The sequence below is a fragment of the Polypterus senegalus genome, chromosome 15 (genome assembly GCF_016835505.1).
Source record: "Polypterus senegalus isolate Bchr_013 chromosome 15, ASM1683550v1, whole genome shotgun sequence".
Taxonomy (NCBI): Eukaryota; Metazoa; Chordata; class Cladistia; order Polypteriformes; family Polypteridae; genus Polypterus; species Polypterus senegalus.
The window spans coordinates 35,497,951-35,522,689 of NC_053168.1; the positions used below are offsets into that span (position 1 = coordinate 35,497,951).

The window sequence follows — 24,739 nt, forward strand, 5'->3', positions numbered from 1 at the left end:
TATGTCTTAGTCACAGCAACAGGGGAAATGACGTACTTCCGGGATGAAGAAGAGGACTTTTGATCTGACCCGGAAGTGATAGGAGGTCACATGGACTGAAGGATCGGAAACACTTCCAGGTCAGGGAATATAAAAGGACTGTGGGAGATCCCAGTCGTTGAGCTGAGTTGGGTGGCAACGCGTCTGGGAGTGGAGGATTGTTTATTGATTAGTGAATTGTGATTTAATGAGTATTGCGGAGAGGAGGGTGCTTTGTGCACATTATTGTATTAATAAAACAAATAATTGGACTTTTATCTGGTGTCTGGTGTATAGTCTGAGGGTACAAAGGGACGACAGTGCCCCTTATCTGTCACAAATATTACTAACTGGAAATATTGAAACAATCCCATCATTCAAGATTGTGAATATTCTCTAAAGGCAATTTTTTGCAAGCACTTTGATAAGCTCTAGATGTATTGGCTTAGAATATTTTCTCGTTTTAAATCTGATGCACTATCATTTGCCTTTTCAGCAACACCCCCAGGTTTGCTTTTTGACTACATACCTTCTGGTGGTATCTAGCAGAAATTCACAAATATGAAGGTCACCAACAAGTTTGCTCTCAAGGATGGAGTATGGTAGAAGTTATTAGGATAAATATACAGGTATGAACACCATTTCTAATTTGTGTTCATTCTTACAAAATTATATACACTGCTTGTAAATATTTTTGTTACTATATTTTTATGGAAATTTAATTAAGAAAACATAGAATTCATAAAAATAAATATCCAATAATGCTAAAACAGAAGATAATAAGAAAAAATAAAAAGAACAAGAATAACTTGTGATCACTCCTCACCCTTATCACTGAACACCTGAAACAGAAATTATAGAGGTCAGCATTACATGGACACTCCAGAGAGAGAGAGACGAGTGTGAGGAGCAAAGTGGTAGCAGGGGTCACAGGCCACTGGGCCCAAATTGACTGTTCCATTAACTGCCATTTAGCAATGGTAGGGACAGAGGCTTCATAACCCTTACAGTCCAGAGCATAAGGAAACATTACAAGCCTTAAAAACAGATATAAGTTGAAGATAGAAGAAAAAGATATAGACAGAAACAGCAAAATTGGACATAACAGATTAAAACATACATAGCATGTGGTCATCCCTTGAAGGTTGTGATAACTCAAGAGGCCCAAAGAGAGAAGGAAATACGGGTGCCACTGATCTGATGCATAAGGCTGGATTATTAAAGACTGGGAGGTGCGAGTGTTTGAGGGATGTGGACCTTTTCAACTTTGCACCAAATATTCAGGGCATATGAAATTAAATAACCCATCTTAGATTAAAGAGACCACAGCACTACAATGATAGGTTCAATAGAAAAATCATGTATGGAAATTCACAGGAGTGTAAGCCAGTTCAAATCAGGTAGAAGACATAAGACCAATGGTATAGTCAAAGTCCGGCAAAGACAACCCTCCACCCAATATGTCATGTCTCAGGCTCGACTGCTTAAGTAGAGGAGGGGATAAAGGAAGCATGACACTTCAAAAGGTAATGTGACAAACAAATGTTCAATTTAATAATAGCCAGTCAGGAATTGAATTTCAAGGAAAGAAAATTTCCAACAGGACAGTGATTCCTTAAAGCTTATACAAAAGGGATTTTCTTTGGAGAATATATAGTGAAAAAAAAAAGGAAATTATCAATGCCCACATACTTAAAAGAAGTTGGGGTGGTCAGTGGACTATATTAGGTAAATCTATGTAGATCTCTTGAAAGTGACAGCATGTGAGACACAAAGGTCATGTGAAAAGACAATTTCCCCTTGGGGATTAATACAGTGTATCAAAAAATTAAACCACTTACCATGAGTAGCCCTTTGTAGGCATAGACTATGCCAAGCCATATTGTCATGTGCGTATTTTCACAGTGTTCCAGAAAAGGGCGGATTGCAATGTCTCTGCCTTCTGGATCCGCCTGAAAGATAAATATAAAAACTAATCAAGAAAGGATCATATATTTATGTAATTCTACAAAAACGCACTGTTTTTTTTTTCTTTTTGGGAGAATGTTAAGAAAATTCCACCAACGTCATCTAATAAGTTCATAATGAGTTAAGCTTCAAGATAGTGTTGTTTTAGCTGTAAGAGAAGGCATGTGGGACTGACATATGTGTTTCTGGAAGGGGAGCAGCTTTGGTTTTATCGTAAACTAGCTGAAATTCCCAGTGTTGCCCCAGAGAAAAATAAAGTGTTTTTTTTTTTTTTTAATTGTTTGCGAAAGTATAATAAAGAAACACAACTTTAAAAATAAAAATATATTAATAAACAATGAAGACTCACTAATGTGCTTGTCTTGCGGTTTTGTATGTATGTTATGGTCACTCGGAACCGGCCAACTCTATTTAATTTCAAAAGCAACAGGGGTGTGGTGGTGCTCAAACATACACTCACCTAAAGGATTATTAGGAACACCTGTTCAATTTCTCATTAATGCAATTATCTAATCAACTAATCACATGGCAGTTGCTTCAATGCATTTAGAGGTGTTGTCTTGATCAAGACAATCTCCTGAACTCCAAACTGAATGTCAGAATGGGAAAGAAAGGTGATTTAAGCAATTTTGAGCGTGGCATGGTTGTTGGTGCCAGATGGGCCGGTCTGAGTATTTCACAATCTGCTCAGTTACTGGGATTTTCACGCACAACCATTTCTAGGGTTTACAAAGAATGGTGTGAAAAGGGAAAACATCCAGTATGCGGCAGTCCTGTGGGCGAAAATGCCTTGTTGATGCTAGAGGTCAGAGGAGAATGGGCCGACTGATTCAAGCTGATAGAAGAGCAACTTTGACTGAAATAACCACTCGTTATAACCGAGGTATGCAGCAAAGCATTTGTGAAGCCACAACACGCACAACCTTGAGGCAGATGGGCTACAACAGCAGAAGACCCCACCGGGTACCACTCATCTCCACTACAAATAGGAAAAAGAGGCTACAATTTGCACGAGCTCACCAAAATTGGACAGTTGAAGACTGGAAAAATGTTGCATGGTCTGATGAGTCTCGATTTCTGTTGAGACATTCAAATGGTAGAGTCAGAATTTGGTGTAAACAGAATGAGAACATAGATCCATCATGCCTTGTTACCACTGTGCAGGCTGGTGGTGGTGGTGTAATGGTGTTGGGGATGTTTTCTTGGCACACTTTAGGCCCCTTAGTGCCAATTGGGCATCGTTTAAATGCCATGGGCTACCTGAGCATTGTTTCTGACCATGTCCATCCCTTCATGACCACCATGTACCCATCCTCTGATGGCTACTTCCAGCAGGATAATGCACCATGTCACAAAGCTTGAATCATTTCAAATTGGTCTCTTGAACATGACAATGAGTTCACTGTACTAAAATGGCCCCCACAGTCACCAGATCTCAACCCAATAGAGCATCTTTGGGATGTGGTGGAATGGGAGCTTTGTGCCCTGGATGTGCATCCCACAAATCTCCATCAACTGCAAGATGCTATCTTATCAATATGGGCCAACATTTCTAAAGAATGCTTTCAGCACCTTGTTGAATCAATGCCACGTAGAATTAAGGCAGTTCTGAAGGCAAAAGGGGGTCAATCACCGTATTAGTATGGTGTTCCTAATAATCCTTTAGGTGAGTGTAAAGAATGCTGGCAGTCACCTCCAGTTCGCCCTCTGGTGGTTGTTCTGAGTGTCACTTGGATGATAACATGCATGGAAGACCACAAGATCACCTCCCACCCTACCCTGAAGGGGGTGGGTTAGAATTGATTTCACCCTACAGTATTTTTATTCGCCCAATGAGAAACATTTGTACCAAGTTTCATGAAAATTGCTCCAGCCATTTGGAAGTGATACTGGAACATATATACATACAAACATACATTGACTTTTACTGTATATATATATAGATGTCGCAAATGCTTTTTTTTCAGTGTGGAGGTCTGAAAGCTTTACTAGGATAAGAATTTGTTCTACCATAGAGTAGGGTATGAGAAATAGTTAGGAAGTTTCCTACATCCATTCCCAATGAGGAGTAGTAATTCACATTTGAGAATGAATAACGTCATGATTTTGCGGAACTCCTGATACAAATGCTAAGGCTTCAACACAAAGATAATAATAACAACTAGCCAACCCGCGGCGTAGCATACGCTGCATAATCAGGCCACTTTTTAAATGATTTTTAAGCACAGAGGAAATTTGAAAAATCCGTAATTTAATAAACCACCATGAAAAGTAACATTGCAACAATGCACGCTACGAACCAACATACAATTGTCCGTGACTGAAAACCGGAAGAGCGCCGTCGCGCTTTCTCCTTCCAAAGCGAAGTACGGGGTTGAATGGTGCTCGTTCAGTACTCACAGCCCGCTTATGTGCCCGCCCACAACTCCCTACCTGAGTCGCTTTCGTCTGTGTACAGTCCACATGCACCTGTGAGTCACGTTGACTGTTAATTTTCCAAACACCGCCTCAGTCGGTTTCCACGTTGATTTTTCATTGTTCTTTGCGGTTCCGGCTGCTTTTTTATATATAATCCACCAAGTCACCCGACCATGGGGGACTTTACAAAGGGCAGGGACGTAATCAGTGCGAGTGTATGACCCGCACGTACTGGGAATTTCTCGTTCGTGGGGAACAATTAGAAGCCACGGTCTCCATCACGAATGGGGTTCAACGGCTTACCCACGCCTCCCGCGCCGGGTAGACACACGTTGATCCATTCAGTGTAGCGCGCGTGCAGTACCGGACATACAAGTGCATCACAGACCTGTTAATGCTCAATCTCACGTGGCTGAAAGCCACTTGTCCCTCTAAGAATTTGGACGCCGACCGCTGTTGGGTCGTGTAACTATTTAGCAGGCGGGAGTCTCGTTCGTTTTCGGAAATAACCAGCCAAATCGCTCCACCAAATAAGAACTGCCATGCACCACCACCCACAGAATCGAGAAAGAGCTATCAATCTGTCAATCCTGTCCATGTCCGGGCCGGGTGAGGTTTCCTGTGTTGAGTCAAATGAAGCGAAAGGCTCCACACCTGGTGGTGCCCTTCCGTCAATTCCTTTAAGTTTCAGCTTTGTAACCATACTCCCCCCTGAACCCAAAGACTTTGGTTACCCGGTTGGCCCGCGGTCATGGGAATACGCCGCCAGATCGCTGTTGCGGGCCTGCATTGGTGAAGCAGGTGAGACGGTAATGAAACAGAGGCACAGGGCTTATTGGTTTTTAAAGACTGCTTCCTTCATTGGGTTTTAACCAATGCATGGAACGAACCAACACACAATCGTCCGTGCGGCGCTCAGGGTGGAACGTGAGGAGAGGAGAAGGACATCCACTCCGCTCCCTCCGTCATGCTAGTCTGCTGATTTCTCGTTCATTATACACTGCCTGCTCATGTGCCCACCTCCATCTCGTCACTTGAGTCGTTGTCGTCTGTACAGTCCAGATGCACCTGTGACTCGCCTAGACTTTTCATTGCTCTGTGCGGTTTTGGCTGCCTTTCTATATATAATCCACCAAGACACCCGACCACGGTGGGAGGGGGGTGTGTACAAAGTGCAGGAGTATCTAAGAAGACGCATGTTTGTCGTGGATGCGAATTGCTGTATGTAGCGTGTAAAACAGTTTGCTATAGTGCACGCGGCCGTGCGTCGTAACCGAAAACTCGTTCACTTCATTGTGTTTTAACCTTAAAGTTGTAAAGGAACGTTTTAAGGATCCCATGGGATACCCCTCGCAAACAGTTTTACACGCCGCATATGGCGATTCACCTCCGCGAGAAACATGCCTCCATTAACAGTCAACGTGGGTCGGAGCTGCATGTGACCTCTACGACAGACTAATATAAATGACGCTGGTTTTTCTGTGTCAATCAACATTTATTTATTTACATAGCACATATTCATACAAAAAAATGTAGCTCAAAGTGCTTTACAAAATGAATAGAATAATAGAAGACACAATAAAAAATAAACATAGGTCAACATTAATTAACATAGAATAAGTAAGGTCCGATGGCCAGGGTGGACAGAAAAAACAAAAAAAAAAACTCCAAAGGCTGGAGAAAAAAATAAAATCTGTAGGGATTCCAGACCACGAGACCGCCCAGTCCCCTCTGGGCAATCTACCTAACATAAGTCAAACAGTCCTCTTTGTATTTATTTTGTGTCGTCGCGTCCGAGTTGGTGGGCGTGGCTCTGTGAGTTGTCGTATCCAATGGTCTTGGAGTTGGTGGGCGTGGCTCCTTCCTGCGTGTGCCATAGGTGTCTCACTTGTCGGCGGCTTAGTGAATCCACGCCCCCTTCCGGCGTGCTTTCTATGGTTGTCTTGCCTTAGTGAATTATATATATATAGATAATATTAAAAGTACAAAAGCAGCCATCTTTTCTGGGGGTATCCCTCATCTCCAAGAAGATGCCATCCAAAGGGGATGTGATTAAATTCAAATAAAAGGTTTATGCCCCTCTCATGGAGTTCTCTAGAGTCATGTATTGAACATGGCCTCTTTTCAACAACATCAAGAGTAACACATTTCCATCCATGACCACCTATGTGTTAATAATGTGATATTGCTTGTGATTCACATAGAGTGGCATGGAAAGGTATACAATCCCCTTGATCGTCATCATAATTATCTGCATGACAAAAGATTTGTACACATATTTATCCATTCAGTACTTTTAATGTGAACTCTTATGCCGTAACAATGCATTTCCAAAGTCAAAATAAACCATTTTCTGCAGATATTTAACTGAAGAGGAAAAACGCAGGAGTTAGTGTTTGTGGAAGTATTTAAACCTCTGTACTTTGGAAGCTCCAAATGGTACACAAATGACAATCACAAATGACACAAAGGTGACAGCCATTTGACCATAATTAAACATAATTAGGTACTACTTGTGAGTCCTTTATATCATTCACGATATAAGAAGCACCCTTTGTAAGGGCCATAGTCACTGCAAAAATGAAGCTCATCACTCTTGTAAAGCAGCATTTTCCTTGTGGACAAAAAATGTAAAGCTACCGACACTTTCATTTTGACTGACAGTGCATGGCTTCTTGGCATATATGGAGCAATCAGGGGACATACAAGATTTTTTTATGAATTATATTCCATCTCTGTGAAGCTAATCTTTTTACAAATTCATGGTTGTCCAGTGTTTGCAAAGCATTCTGCCATTCCAGGAATTTGCGTACCAATCTCGGCCTGAAAGCCATCCTCTGTCAGCTGCTATCAGGTTAGGAAAGCTCACAAGCTCTCCTAAATCCTGGTGAAGTTAGGAGTAGTTTCCTAAATTAGAAAAATTGATAACATATTATTACTTGTACTCCTAAAAGTAGGCCTAAATTTCAGTCAGTCTGAGAGTTATGAGCCAGCTAAGACCGTATTTGGATTTGTTCTGTTCTGTGTATTGTATTGTATTGTATTGACCCCCTTCTTTTGACACCCACTGCATGCCCAACCTACCTGGAAAGGGGTCTCCCTTTGAATTGCCTTTCCCGAGGTTTCTTCAATTTTTCCCTACAAGGTTTTTTTGGGAGTTTTTCCTTGTCTTCTTAGAGAGTCAAGGCTGGGGGGCTGTCAAGAAGCAGGGCCTGTTAAAGCCCATTACGGCACTTCCTGTGTGATTTTGGGTTATACAAAAATAAAATGTGTATGTATGTATTCCTACTATTAAACACTTGATAAATGCTGGCACCATCTCAAACCAACTGAGAATTTGTGGCCGGACGTGAAAAAGGCTGCTTACTCACAATCCCCATGCAACCTGACAGAGCGTGAGCAGTTTTGTAAAGAAGAATGGAGAAAAATGGCAATGTCCAGATGTGCAAAGCTGATGGAGAGAGATGTGTGTACACAGACTCAAGGATGGCATGGCTGCCAAAATACTGACTACTAAATACAGTGCATCTACTAAATACTGACTTGGATGGGGTGATTACATGTGTTTTATATTTGTAATCAGTTTACATTGCTTGGCAGAGATCTGTTTTCACTCTAACATTAAAGAGACTCTTTCTGTTAATCAGTGTCAAAAAAGCCAAATTAAATTCACTGTGATTCAATGTAAAATGCAAAAACTTCTAAGGAGATAAAATATAACTGAATTTCTTTTAGTATTTAAACATACAATGCCATGAAAATGTGTTTTCTTCTTTCCCGATTTCCTCAATTATTGGATATTTCTGTAATAAACACTTTTTCAAAGCACTGTAATTTAATTTTTTTAAATGTCAGCTTTTTTTTTGGAAGAACTTGTACAGTACGCTTAATTTGTATCCATACAGTAATATAACTATTTAAATGTATAATTATTATTTTATATTACTTATTATTTGGCAGACGTCTTTATCCAAGGCAATTTTCAACATTTGAGAAAGAATTTGTTACATTTCCTTTTACTTTTCCAGGTGAAGAGACTTGCTCATGGTCACACTATAGCAATAGCAGGATTTGAACCCACAACCTCAAGATTTGTAGTCCAAAGCTGTAAAAATTTGTTTTAATATTTTATTTATATAATATTCAAATAGAGAAAAAAATTGGTGTAATGCTGACTGATTACACTCCTGATACTCACAATAGCTCTCAGACTTATTCAAATAGGCATTGGAAAAAATTTGGAATTAACTTGCTTAGAGATCTTTATATAGACAACGTCTTTGCATCCTATGAACAATTACATTCCAAATTTAACATTCCAGCTACACATTTCTTTCACTATCTTCAAATCAGGAACTTTGTTAAACAGAACCTTCCAGATTTTCCTCATCTTGCACCCTCATCCACGCTGGAAAAATTATTGCTCAATTTCAAGGAGTTAGACTCCATCTCTACAATATATAAAATCCTTTTACAATCCCTTCCTTTCAAAGATCCAAGAGGACACTGGGAAAATGACCTCTCAATTAATATATCAGAAAAGGAGTGGAAAGTAGCAATGCAGAGAATTCACTCGAGCTCCATATGCGCAAAGCATACAATTATACAACTTAAAATTATATATCGAGCACATCTGTCTCGACTAAAACTCTCCAAAATGTTTCCAGGGCATGATCCAACCTGCAAACGTTGCAACCAAGCCCCAGCCTCACTAGGTCACATGTTCTGGGCCTGCACCAAATTAACATTAATCTGGACAAAAATTTTTAATTACCTCTCAGACAGTCTTGGACTCACAATCCCTCCTAACCCATTAACAGCTGTGTTTGGGGTTCTTCCAGAGGGTCTTAAAGTGGAGAAAGACAAACAAATTGTGATTGCATTCACTACACTGTTGGCACGCAGACTCATTCTGATAAACTGGAAGAACCCAAACTCTCCTCTTTTAAGTCAGTGGGAAACTGATGTGTTATATTATTTAAAATTGGAAAAAATCAAATACTCAGTTAGAGGATCTGTGCAGACCTTTTTCAAAACATGGCAGGATCTAATCAGTAATATTTTGAAATGATTTTATAAAGCACAGAGAATTTGTTGATTTAGGTATTTTTACAAGCCTTAAATTTTACACCGTTTGGCTCGCTCTCTCTCTCAAGGGTGGGGATCGATCTGTTCTTAGCATAATTCTTTTTTTTTTTGTAAAAACTTGATTGCTATGTATTGATTGTAATAAAATTAATAAAAAAAAAAAACAAATAGGCATCAGACTCCAGCTTTCGATCTCACATCTCGATACACAGTCACCTTAACTGAACTAATGGAGGTTTCTGTAGCCTGGCAGATAGAATGGCCATTATGTACAAAGTGGTGCCATCTCTGCACAACAATGGGCTTACATGTCGAACACTGTTACAATAAAATTATCTGCGTGAAACACTTCTGTTAATAGCTATTAATAAAATTAGGTTGTACTTATTTAACTAAGACATAAATAGCCCGTTGCTCTAAATTGTCCTAATACACAAAGTCATTTAGTATGGCCTCGGGTCAGAAATGATTAAAGACGCTGGCTGCATATGCATTATCCTTACTCCTAAACACAAATGTGAAATATTCTCAAAGAGCAAGAGGTGAAAGAGCTGACCCTTGTGTCATTTAGCTTTCTGATTCTCTTAGTGTAACTTCCTTTAATTAAAATCCAGATGAAAACAAAGTCATCATTAAATTTGGAAGGAAAGAAAATGAAAAAGTGAAAGGATAAATACAGTAAAGGGTTGAATTTACCGAAGATAAACCTGGAGGCTTTTTTGATTCATTAATTATAAAGATAATTCATTTTAAGCTTCCGTAATGAAACATAGAGATGTCGAATGTAACACTATCTCATTATTGAAGCCAAAGCAGTGGTCGATAGCAGTTTAATGATTTTAGCTGTTCTCCCTGAAACTCTTCTTGCTGGTGTAAAGGTGACAGGAAGCCATTAGCTGCTGCCTCTGCTAACATTTTTGGCATGCCATGAATGGCTTATTCATACTCGGTCAAGCAGTATCAAATCATTTGTCATTGCTAAGGTATTGCCAAGAAGATTCTGAGGAGCAGAGACCTGCAGCAAAATACCACCCTATAAACAAACTTTTAGGCTCCGCAGTGTCTCATCCAGTAAAGACGGTGAAGGTGGCAATGCAGGTTGGGATGAGAGGACACTAACATAAGGCTAAAGTAAATCCAAAGATATCAGCTAGCCAGCATTTACTCAGGGTACTCTACCACCTTGACCAGCAATTCCACTCACTGTCTTTACAATTACAGTGAAATATACAAAAAAATCACATGCAATATTTGAATCTGCAACAAACAAAATATTCTCAACATTAAACAAGTAAACTTATTCTAAAAATTAAATACAAGACAATCAATTATTACTTTCAGGCAGAAAGTGTTTATAGAAACCAAAACATATTAAAGAAGCTGTTTTGAATCAAAATAAGACTGACAACCATCAGAAAGGTTTAGAAATTGCCACACTGCACTAGCACCTAGGTGGTCTATAGGACCACCATTTATCAAATGAACTTCTTTAGCTGAAAGTAACACTGTGTGACGGAGTAAGCAGTTCAATTTTGTTTTTATCCAGAGAATTAGAAGACAAGAAATTGATGGCAGGATTGATATTGACATAGAACTGAAGACCACCAAAGACTGCATGGAAATAAAGGTTGTCCTGATGAATGGCCCATTATATAGATGAAATTCTTTATTCATTTTCAAGTCCTTTTACCTTTTTTAATATCCACATTTTATTCAGCGTGTGAATTTTTAAAGAGTTTCAGCATGACTGACTAATTTTTCCAGTAATTGATTTAGTTGGCAGTGGTATCCATGAAAGCAGACCCTCAGGTGTGAGTCTGGGGTTGTGCACAAATCAGTATAAAGGGTGCTGTTTACAAATCTGAAAGATGGAAGGACGGACCAAAATGGATTATTTCTGCGCTTCAACTTGTATCTTTGATGAGGTGAGGAGTAAACTGTACTTACTGGCAGCAGCAGCAGCAGCACCCTACCCCGTGCCTTCGGGTAATGTGTGTGTTTTTTAGATGCTTCCTCATCAAGTCTGAAGGGAAGTTCAGTGTTCAGTTTTGGCGCAGCACTGTTCAATCTTTTTTCTCTATTCTTTAAACTCTGCATAATCAGTTCAGTCAGTTACAACAAGCAAAACCTGTTCATTTTCCCAACGTTAAGGAGCAGTGTTCAAACAGAAACAGAAATGAGGACTTTGCCACGTATGCAGCTCAGGGTGCCATCCTTCGTCATGAATTTGAATCTCACATTCAGGATTCACGAGACAGATTTTGCAATTTGTTCGTCCCCATCTCTTGTTAATGTGGACAATGTTCTGGTCGTCTTGCAGCTGAAAGTACTTGAGCTCCGGTAAAACTGTGAACTAAACAAAGTTTCTTGGCTTGATTTCTACAGACTGCTACATTACGTTGGATTTGTGTCCATGGCTCTGCAAGTGTGTAGTACGCATGGCATCATTATTTGGTGGCATGTATGTGTGTGAATAACAAATGAAAGTTATTAAAAATAAGTATAAAAAACTCTTTCCAATGAATTATTTGCTATGTCGACTAGCATATCCATTGATATTAACAGTTTGTGCAGAAGCAAGTAATTTCATACTCATGACTAGATTGATGTCATAGCAAAATCACTTTAATTTAAAATTGCTGTGTTATTGGTGTTTGGGAATTGCTCGTTTAGAATTAAATCATTTATTGGAGCAACTATTTTTGAGGTTGATGGTCCTCAAGAACAAACGTGCTAGATTACCTGGGTTCATAATCTGCCTTAAATGTTACATATGGCTCAGTGTTTGAGTTGTTATTTTGTAACGTTTACAATTCCAGCACAACTGACATAGAGGGTGTTTCCCGTAGCGTAACCCACTACATAATCAAAGCAGAAGAATATCAGAAAAGCACCACTTTTATCAATTAAAATATCATTACATTATGCTCACAGAGTTCATCATAGTGTAGGAAACAGTTCAAGCTGGATGAACTGTGTATGTTGAGGTCTTGACACAGGTGCATGTTGGGTCATTTTGTCATTACCTAAGTAGCCATTATTGAAATCACTTTATCAAGTTCAGGGTGGAGAGGGGAGGCATCAGGTACAAGACAATAATTAAGCCTGGCATTACGGTGCACATCTACACACACCAAACAAAGTCATGTGCTGTGTTAGAGTACCCAGCTAACCCTTGGCATGTCATTTTGATGAAGATGAGGGAAATCTTTGCAGATACACTGGGAATGTGCAAACTACACCCAGACAGCCCTGGCCATGCTGTGAGGTAGCAGCAATAACCAATACACTGTCCAAAGCTTGTAATTTGTCTACAGTAAATTATCTAACTATCTGAAGACACTTATTAAAAATGCTGCAAAGTAAGCAAACAATTTGCTGTTCTTACTGCAGTGTTAGCTTGCAAAGTAAAGGTGACAAAGTGAAATCTCACTGCCGCTGATCAGTTGAATCAACGGCTCATTTTAACAGCTTTGTTCATTCTTTGTTTTTCTTCACAAGTTATTGCAAAATGAAAAGCAGACTTGTAAATTCATTTTCAGGTTTTATCTTATTTATCCTTGATGTGCTTACCACAGCGGTGATGCAACCAATCTGTAAGAATAGAAACCCTGCAAATCTACAACGTAAGCTCATTATGGATAGACTCGCTTGTAAGCTCCATGGGAGGTCAAATGGTTGACTAGTTTAGAATGTTTTAGGATTGTCACTCATTTTATGGGTTCACCCCCAAGACCAGATTAAGACCTACACTGACTTCAAGGTGTTAAAGCTCAAAAGGCCCCCCTCTCCTCACCTGACCTCACCACCACACACTGTGACATTATGAACATCACGTATGTCAATAATATGGACTGAAAAAGAAAAAAATTCAAAACTTTATATCAATTACACTTCACCTTCTTTGTCTGTTCATTAGTGCATTGCAATGCATGTAACAGGCTAACTGATGAGTGTGTAGGTGTTTTTACCGCGTCAGGAGTTAAGTTTCAACTCATCCAGCGTCACATCCTCCAATCAACAACGGAATAGGAGTGTGGACAATTAATCTGACTCTAATTTGGTCTAATAGTCGCTTTTTATCTGTAATCTCAGAGGTTAAGTTTGTTTAACTAGCATGTGTTCTATAATAAAACCTCAGTAGCTAAGTAGCTATTTTAGCATGTGTTACATAAGTAATATTGCATATGCAATCTTAGAGGCTAAGCACCATTCCTTAGCGTGTTTCAGAACAAAATCTCCGAGGCTAGGCAGCTTATCTTAACACATTTACTTCAAAGCCTTGCTATTACAGAACATTCACCAAACAGGAATATTCAGAATTTGTGAACTTCAGAGGCTGAGTTTCAGAATGTGTCCACACTAAAAGGGACTACACATTTTCTGCATAAATTACAATAATAGCAGACACATAACCAATAAAATATTTGACAATTTAGTAACAGCAAAATCAAAGTTATATACAGTTATAATACATTTCTAAAAACTATGAAATGCACCATGAAGATAGAAATACTGATCTTCTATTTGTAAATTTGAAATTTATTCTTATATATTCTAAAATCAAGGCTCATGTATTTCGAATAATGGGTGGCTATAAAATCTTCACAAGTGATGACACCACTTCCATTTGTGAAATACAAAGAGAGGAGAGCAGACCCACACGTCACATATCATAAAACCCATAGCGTTTTCCCTGAGAAAGCATACCTGGAATCAGCTTCATTAATATGCATAATGAAAGAATTTAATTTATAATAACAGAAACATCCCCTTCTGAAAACAGCCCCAGAAAGATTCATTATAATGTTAGCATTAATTTAAGATCGAACATGAGTAACATGTCATAGTTATACTTATATTAATTCCAATGAACAATGAAGACATGCAACTGCTTAAATGTCCATTTGGTTGACTGGTAGAAGACTTTTAACAGCTACAGTTTTGGGAAGAAAGCCCATCAAATCCTGATTTAAAACAGATCTCATAAGATAAAAGAAAGTCTTTCTCTCCTGTAGGTAAACAGCCGTTTGTAATTTCCTTGTGCCACACACTCCAATTCTCAACAGAAGTGTGAGAAATCGATTTTCTTCTGATGATGCAGTTTACAGCATCAATAAAACATTTTTAAACGGCCAATGCTGTGATATGTAACTTACATTTCTCCTCTCATATCTCAAATCAATTAAAAGTTTGGAAAGGGTTATCCTTCCCTTGGGGTAGGCAATATTTTTGAGTCTAATGAAAAAAAGACATTGCAGCACTAGAGAAAGTTCAGAGAAAAGTGACCAGGCTAAAAGGTATGAGAGAAGAGTGAAGGAATTGAACCTTTTCAGTTTAAGCAAATGGAGATTAAGAGGTGACATGATTAAAGAGTGTAAAATTATGAAAGGAATTAGTACAGTGGATTGAGACTTTTGCTTCAAAAACAGTTCAACAAAAAGATAGGGGCACATTTGGAAACTTGCTAAGGGCAGATTTCGCACAAATGTTAGAAAGCTTTTCTTCATGAACGAGAAGCACAGACACATGGAATAAAATACTAGACAGCACAATTGAGAGCAGGACTTTAGGGACCAAAATCAACAAATCTCAATGTGATGTGTGTTTGGAGTGCTATGGGCTAAATGACTGGTTCTCATCCTACCTTTTCTAATGTTCTTATCTCCTGTAGTGGCCTTGCTGTCTACCACAGAGACATTCATGTTTATGTCAGTGTTATGGGACTTCACAGACCTGGGCCACACATCACTGCTACAGCTGCCGGAAGAGGTGATATCAGCTCTCTCCTATTTATAAGGAGATTCTTATTAATCTCAAATACAGCATTTACGGATTGATCAAATCATCATTTTCATTTATTTATTAATGTCAGGTAGTTTTCAAAAGAACAGGATCTTTTACGTCTGTCTCTTTTTCAGATTTTTCTTTACAATGCCCCACTGGACTCATTTTAAATAATCATCCATGTGGGGTTTTTTGGCAAAGAAAAACACCCAAACGTGCAATCAAATAAAAATGATAGGATTCATATTTATCTTCTAAAAGTTTTTAATTTAGCTCTAACAGGATAGGTTTATAATTGTGAAGATCAAAGAGGGCTGGGGTGTTTGCCGGATGGCGGATTGCTGTTAGTGCCTGTACTCAGACTTTCTGCCATTCTCTGTCTCTTGCATATGTGAAGGCCAATTTACAAGCAGGGCACCAGCGTGATGGGAGATTTGGCCATGCTCTCCTCCCTCTCCCCCACCAAATAATACAAATTTCTATCTCCACATAAAATGGGGCAAACAATTATACAAGTCTTTCTTTAAAGCATATAGTCTCATCAGTTTTATCTGCAAAATGGGTCACGCTAGGAGGAAATGACCCATAGACTAAGTCTACTTGTCGTTTTTCTGGGGATATGGCTCAGAGAATGTCCAGCACCCTTGAAAGTCTGATTACCCGGAGAATGATGCAAAGCCTTCTAACCCTACCCACTTTAATTGCATTCCCTATAGTACTCGTTGAGCTAAAGGTCTTTTCGATGATAGCATTCCTAAAGTCAAACACGTAGAGTACACTCTAAAAGGTGTACTTTTCTGGTCACGTCACCTGAACTCTCGCTATGTGTCAGTCCTCACCTGCTCTGTGACACATAACCGCTGCAATGCTTGGATTTCTTCCATGCTAATTTTGGTGCATTAAATACTGAACATGGTGAAAGGTTGCAGAAGGAAATGACAGCAAAAATGGTATCAAGGCAAGTGGAATTCATCAGTCCCGACCGACTATTGTTGGACACTGAAACGAGAAGCCTCAGATCCTGAGTACAAACGAAAATAGCAACAAAATTGGTTTAGCTCAGTTGAACTAATGCAATGTGTCAGCATCATTAAGTGATTAAACACACTAAATTCAATTAAAGTTAATTTCATGCTTCTCCAAATTCCTATGCGATACCTGAATCTGAAATTTTATTTGTGTTTAGTTTGAAACCTTATGATAATGACCAAACAAAATTTCAGAAGCAAACCTTAAAAAAATTGTTATTTAGTAATTCGTAAATAAAAATATGCAAAGAAGTGAAACTGCCTTCCGCCCAGCGATTCCTCAGCAAACCTAAACTGAATTAACAGTAACGTGAAGAGGAGCCAGAAGAATATTAAAACAGAATATTTCTAATTAAGTTGTTTTCTATTATAACGCTATTGTTCACAATGTTTTATTTACTGATTCATTTCTTAATATCCATGAAAAGAATACTTGTCTCTTGAGTTAATTAATACATATATCAGAACACACTGAATTTATGGTCTCAGTTATACAAAAACATGACTTGCCCATATTGGTGATTTTCACTAGCTGTCCTTTCATCTTTAAAAAACTGTTTTTCCCTAACAATGAAAATGCTGTCACTGCAAAAATTGCCAGAAGCTATTCTAGCAATTCAAGTAAACTCTTTTACTGACAGATATCAAGACATATTGTTAGAAGTGTCTATACGGACTTAAAGTCTAGCTGGCGCTAAGAACTCTGGTATCTTCAGTCTGCAAGTCATTTTGATGAACACTGTGGGGAAATCTTGTGATAAGGTGACCTGGCAGACAAGAAAAAGAAAAAAAAATTGAGTCCCGTAACATCCCACCATAATGAGCTGCTGTGGAGAAAATATGAGCAGATGTCTTGAGGCAGCTGCTTTGCATCAACCTCATTGTATTAAAAAAAAACAAAAAAAAAACAAAAAACACTTGTTTCCATATCCTAAAGGAGATGAAAAAAATCATCTTCTGTGGCTTCTACTTTGGATTCACATCTCTTAATATAGTGCGGCAGTCTATACTTCATTATTTTGACTGAGGTCTTTGATAATTCCTTCCAGATAATTCACGTTTATTAGCCTTCTCACAGACGGTATTCTGTGTTTGAGTGGAAAAAATTAGTTTGGCCTTTTATATTAATTTCTGGCATTGTATTCAGCCTTTTACAAAAAATGCATTTACTTTTCTTGATGTAGTATATTTTTCAATAATACTCTACTGTGCAAATCACTAATTAATGTATATGTTGTTCCCAGGATAAAAACATTTCGGCAGAAACACAATACATGAAAGATATTTTACATACAGTATGGCAGTATTAGGCCAGGGGATATCAACTTGTGGCTCAAGGGCTGCATGTGGCCTGCTTCATTTGAACCCATCCAAGCCCCTGGATGCTATTGACATGAAATTCACAAATCATTTGCATGTGTCATTCATTAAGACATTTATCTGATATTCAACATCACATTATATATAAATGTTTTTAATAAACTCGCAAGTTGTGTCTCAGTTTATTTCAACATTCAACACGTCACAGGTACAAACCAAGGGTGTCACAAGAACCAATAGTTTAGGACCAGGTCAAGTTCAAAAAGCCAAAAATGTCAATGTTACTAACTTTTTTTACAGCATCAGTACCAAAGTGACAGTCGGTATCCCACCGGTGAGTGACTGCAAGTAGACGTATTACAAAGGAAGGGACAATAATACTTGATAAAAGTGTGAGTAAAAACTACATTAGACAAGTTACAGAATGTACACATGACATAATATTTAGATGTGTTCAATGGACTGAGTTCAGTAGGAAGGCTATACAATCTTCTCAGTTCATTTCAGGGTTGTTGGGGCCATAGGATATTGGGCAAAAGTCTGAAAACAGGACTGGACGGGACTCTCGTTCATCACAGGGACCACACTCACACACAGACACACACACACTGTATCTTAATTAAAAAAATGTTTAACAACTGTAATGAATTTCTTCTTAGTTTGATCATGTCTGGCCATTGTAATTTACATGAAATTCAACTTTTAATGCTATTCATTCATGGCAAATATTAGGAAATAACAGAGTGAAATGCAAACTTTGTTGCAGCCACTGACCATTATGGATACCAGGTTAATGTGGCACTCTGATGGTAGATTATGGGGTGACTAGATCTTCAAAGTCCCACACCGGGGACACTTGTGTAGCATGAATGCCCACACATAAAGCCTAATTTGTTTAATGGCTCTCATCGTCATCAGGGAAGGATCAGGGCATGGGACAAAAACAAAACACTTTCACAAGTAAATACCCAGGATTGTACTCAGTGCTTGAAGTGGAAGCAAATAAATGGCAGTATACTGTCTGTTTTTGCGTGCTTCTTGGCCCTTCTCGCAAGGCTGTTGAAATTTAACACAAGTTCCTAATCAAGCAGGGTTCCCCTTTTATGCTTTATATGCACCATTGAGAGAGATAGATAGATAGATAGATAGATAGATAGATAGATAGATAGATAGATAGATACTTTATTAATCCCAAGGGGAAATTCACATACTCCAGCAGCAACATACTGATAAAAAACAATATTAAATTAAAGAGTGATAATAATGCAGGTATAACAGACAGACAATAACTTTGTATAATGTTAACGTTTACCCCCCTCAGGTGGAATTGAAGAGTCGCATAGTGTGGGGGAGGAACGATCTCCTTAGTCTGTTAGTGGAGCAGGACGGTGATAGCAGTCTGTCACTGAAGCTGCTCCTCTGTCTGTAGATGATCCTGTTCAGTGGATGCAGTGGATTCTCGATGATTGACAGGAGCCTGCTCAGTGAACGTCGCTCTGCCACGGATGTCAAACTGTCCAGCTCCGTGCCTACAATAGAGCCTGCCTTCCTCACCAGTTTGTTCAGGCGTGAGGCGTCCATTGTAAATGTGTTGTGCCCACTAAAAAACTTTATTAAATAATTAGCCTGTTTAAACATTTTGATATTTTTCAGTTATTTCTCAGGATGCATAGCATGAAATTGGGATTGTCCCTGTTGCCGGGGGTGTATGGCCATCCTAGTAAATTATTTCTTTGTTATAATCTACAGATAATGCAGTTGTAAAGTTGGTTTAGTGTAAATGTATTACTGAATAGATATTTATTTACACTGTGCATAATAGCTTTCACTTCACAGGGTCCTTTATTAAGATATACAGGGTGAGTCAAAATAATGTTAACATTTGAATGGCAGAAACAATTTATTCATAAAACATCTTTCATATGTTCAAGATGATTTACAGGAATGTCTCAACCTGTTCACCATGTACCATATGTGGCACAAAAATTGTATATAAGTATATATATAGCAGTACCATTAGTGTTAACATAATTTTGACTCACCCTGTATATAGAGTATATGTATGTGTGTATATATATATATATATACATACACATATACAGTCGACCCTTAATATACTGTACGACCGGCCTGACGTGCAAACAACTTGATTTACGACCAAAATTTTTGTTTTGATTTACGACCAACATCTTGCGTTACAACCCGAATGCAGTCACGTGTATCCGCTTGTGCAATTGTAAACAAACAGCCGAGAGCGTTCATAAGCGTCAGTCGGAGCCCAGATACATGTGTTTCTGGACGTAATTTTGGTCATTGCTGTGATTTATCTATATACTGTATATAATTCACTAAGACCATGGCAAGCAAGACGCATAATTGCTAAGGAAGGAAGAGAAGGTAACAAAAGTGTAAAGAAAGCGATTGTTAATGGATGTTAGCTAGCGGGCTGGCGCGGCACATGATGATGTCATCAGGCTGAGTACAGCACCGGCTTTGCTTTGGAGCAGTTCACAACATGCCCAGCTTTGAACTGAGTGCTCGACTACTGTCATTATTAACTTGAGAAACAGCGATCACAATCGAAATGAAGAAGGAAATTGTGTGGAAATATGAGAGTGACGTTCGTGACCGATCTCGCTAATATGTACAGCATGTCGAAATCCACCATCTCGACAATTTTACAAAGAAAAGATTTGCATAAGGAGGCTCCTTCTAAACAATAACCACCTTCCGTTTCTTTCTCCTCCTCCTCCCTTCCTGCAGCCCAAAGATGTCAAATTAAATGGTGAGTACAGTATGAAATTGTTGTTTCTGGTAGGCTATGCACTTTTTATAACTTTTTGGTTAGCACATTAGAAAAATTATTGGTGTTTTGGTAAATTATGCACATTATACAACCCTTTTTTATTATGAAAAGGTTAAGTAAGTGTTGCTGTGGGAGGTTCGGAGCGCATTATGGGTATTTCCATTATTTCTTATGGGAAAAATAGTCTTGACTTACAATAAACTTGAGTTACAACCAGCCCTCGCGAACGAATTGAGTTTGTAAGTCAAGGTTCCACTGTATATTGTCACACATATGCGCATGGTAGGCAACTAAAGGGGTCAAAATAATAATAAAGGAATAATTCCATGCCAGACCAGGGGGTGGCAGAGTGCACTGATCCTTCCTTTTTCCATCAGCAGACTACCCACAGGAAATTTTGCCTGGACTCAATGACACCACTTCCGGTTCCAGACAGATGACATTCATTCCGATTCCGGCCCTGATGGCATTACTTCCGGTTTTGGCACCAATGAGGTCACTTTCCCTGGCCGACTTTAAAACCGCCATGTTTGCCTGTCTGTGTTATTCGATTGTTGGATTGAAGTCTGTTAAGACCTGTTTCACTTGAACCAAAATCTTCAAACTTGGCAGCCAATTTCAAGTATATGGGTGGCTGCCCCCAAACCTTTTCCTATGTCTTGTGGAATCATTTCACAATACATACATTTTGTTTTCCTTGCTTGCATTTTATACTTTTCATTTAACTTACCTGTATAGTATTGGGAATACTGAGGTGCTGCTGCACTGCGTCTATTCTGCTTGTGCTCATGCAGCCCTAACTCATACAGTGTCCTACATGTGCTCAGTCAGCCAGCAACAGTGACTTCCTACCAGTGCACACAGTCTGCTGGTGTTTTATTAACATGTATTGGGGGTCTGTTTGCTGTCACTAGCAGCTATCGGAGGTGAAAAACAGGAAGATATTCAAAGTTGGAGGAACTGATTTCAAGGTAAAATTGATACAGTAAACTAATTTGTAGTTGAAGTCGCACAGAATGTTTATTTGTTTTAAGATGAACGAGTTCACAAATTCGCCAATGCTTTTCAATGGCAGATTTTGAAATTTGAAAAATTGTGTACAGTGCAATATGTTTGAGATATCTTAAAGAAAATTGAAATGTGTCGGCAAACTTCTTTGAAGAAGTGTGCCATATTTCAACAAAAGTTGTCCCTCGGTGGATGAATATGGACAGATAGTTATAGGTTATTTCCATAGGTGCTTTGCATATGATATGTCAAAGAACCTAAAAATGGCTGACAGTGGTACAGCAAACATCTCAGAAAGATAAAAAAAAAATGTGATATTGTTATTTGCGAGCCTAATCGTGTTTAATTTAGCTGAAGCAAAGACGTTTTTTTCAGCCAGGGCGCTTTAATGATTAGAGCAGAGGCACTGTTCACAGATAATGAAAGAATGCTATTTTGGGGTCTTGGACAGCCTAACCTATACATAGCATATCCAAATAGCTCAATTAGTAGTTATCCATACCTGGTACTGATCACAAATAACTCTCTGAATATGCTAAAAATCTGGGTAATTATGGTTTGTCAGGATGCTTTGAAGCTAGAAGCCCGTTGGCACAGATGTGCCAAGAACCATGCCTCTACTAATAGTGAAATGGACTACGGCCATCAATGCCCCCAATGTAGAATTGAACGAGGATTGCACTCTTCTAATGGCTTCTCTTCAGCTGTATTTGTAAGTATAAATGATTATACTACAATGTATATTAGAACTGAAAGCAGCATTTTAAAGAAAGTGAAATATATCTTTTTTTGTACCTTATTTCTCTAGTCTTAGTATTCCCACCATGGTTAAAGAGGGGCATATGTACAGGTTCAAAGTATAAACTGCATTTCTAAAAGAACACATTCCCAGGTCCCTGCACAGAGTTTGCAAGTTCTCCCCGTTTTTGTGCGGGTTTCCTCTGGGTGCTCTGGTTTCCTTCCATTATCCAAATACATGCAAGTTAGGTGAACTGGTGATGCTAAATTAGCCCTGGTGTGTGTTATCACCTTGCTATGGTCTGTCACTTTGTCCAGGGTTTCTTCCTGCCTTGCACCCTTGCTAGCTAGGACTGGCTCCAACCACCCTAGTCTGGTTTACATGGATTAGAAAATGACATGACATGACACATTCCAAGGAGGCATGCGCCCCCTGCTGGATCCAAATTCAGGTTGGGAAATGCTTTATGTTTGAGGTAGACGCATTTCAGCGTTTGATTGGCAGAATCATGCTTATCATTAATAAAAGGGGGGAAAACATCCATTATGGAGTTGGAAACAAATTTGTGTGTGCTTTGGTATCAAAATGAAATGAGTGATCAGATGTAAGTTCTAATTGTTTAACTTGCAAATGGCAAGATGAATCTCTTTTTAATACATTGTCCTACACAGTCATAAAGAAATGGAGGCTTTGCATTCATTCTCTGATTCTTCGTCTACAGAAATCTGCCTGAGCACCCATCCATTTTCTAAGTGATGTCAGGGTCCACCATGAGACAGAATTGGCAAGAGAACTTGAGGATTTGGGATTATAAAATTACCTCTTGCAGTGTGTTTACATGAACACACATAATCGGGTTAAGGTGAATAACCTGGTTAAGGCAGAAACCTGGTTTCTTAATAATCTGTGTTTACATGTGCAAGTAATCTTCATCAACCACTGTGCATTTGATAATAAGCATAATACTTGTGATCATTTTCTTGTGTTTATAAATATGTTTAGTCAAATTGATGCTTTATTTATAGGTTTTAATTACTGGATTGCAAGCAGCAAATTATTTTCTGCTTGGCTGTGTGATTGAGCCCTGCAAAAGACCAACACGTTACATGTCCTTCTTGCAATACACCCAGTGCTGCCGGAATAATAATAACACAGGGATTTTTAAATCCATAAGATATGCACTAGGTTACTTGGACAACTTAATGCAGGTTACTTTTAATGGGTTTGCCTAATGCTTTTGTGATTGTGCTACTGAATTTGGCACAGTATGTTCAGCTTAGCAACATAAATTTAATGATTTCTGAAATCCAGAGACTGATTATTTCAACCAGAAGAAGAAGTAATGTGATTGCCCGAAAAGTTGCCCCTGGAAATGCATTTTGTAGATGCTACAATATGTAGTTGCTAAAAGCATGTGCAAAGCAAAAAAACATCTGCAGACTAACAGAGTGCAACAGACATGAGCAGAGTGCAAAATCCTTAACAGAAACCTGGATTGTTTTCCAGCACTTGTTGACGAAGTAGCACAAAAGAGCTGAGCTATGAAGACAAAACAGAGACTATTAGCTTCAAGCAGTTCATTTTTTCCAACCACAATCTCTAGGTGCATTACTCCTTCTTAGTGACATTATGCTACACTTCTGCAATTTTCATTTTTGACAAGTTGATTTTACAATCAACGTTCTTTCCCTTTCTAAAGCTCACTTTAACACCTCACAAATTACGGTGACATTATTCACACTTCCCATTTCCTTTGGCCTAGTAAAACCATAACTTGTTAAAACAGTTCATCAAGTCACCAGCTCATTTATATTTTCCTTTGTATTAAGTATACGCCCTGAGACTTTCCCTTGCAGTTTATTTGATGTGTGTGCCATGGACTAGTAGAATTCCTTTATCTCATCTTTCAGGCCATTAAAAACTGCATCAATTAAAAAAGGTGACCTGAACCAATGACTTCCTCCCAATTAGAGTGCATTTAAGCTTAATAATACTGTTTAATTCTGTTAGGGTGCATTATTAGGATAGAAGAAAGAGAAAAATGTCCACTGTGACAGAAAAAAGTTGAGGAGTTATTCTATATTTTTAGCAATGAAAATTCATGTAGTATCTGATGTGATTACTGCTAATATAAAAATAAATTAAAGGCACATGATACAGTGACGCATATTATAGCCACATACAAGCCAGTATTACAGTAACAGAAAATATTACGGACGTACAAGTCTATATTACTGTGACTATCTACTAACAACATGCCACCCAAAAGAAAGGACACGTCAAATAGGACAAAAGACACAGACAATCAAATCCTAAATAAGTAACATCTCCAGGAAGAACGGTCAGCTCAGCAAGTAAATATCAACAAAAGAAAAGCTGAAAGACAAAGAAAAATACGAGCAAATAGATCGATTGAAGAAAAAGAAAATGACTGTCAGAAAAACGCTAAAAGAGAAAGACTCAGAAGAGCAAATAGATCTACAGAAGAACAGGAAAATGAGCATAAAAAATTAGAGAGCAAGTTTTACTGCGGATGAACGAAAATCAATGAAGATTGTT

The 24,739-nt window shown here is 38.5% G+C and overlaps 1 protein-coding gene across 1 annotated transcript in view; it reads right to left on the bottom strand.

Annotated features, from left to right (window-relative positions):
* gabbr2 (gamma-aminobutyric acid (GABA) B receptor, 2) overlaps positions 1-24,739 on the bottom strand; it is an 899,531-nt gene that overhangs the window by 70,786 nt on the left and 804,006 nt on the right. The window contains exon 14 of the mRNA XM_039736684.1: positions 1,860-1,970. Within this exon, the coding sequence (XP_039592618.1) occupies positions 1,860-1,970 (111 nt within the window). The remainder of the gene's footprint in view (positions 1-1,859; positions 1,971-24,739) is intronic.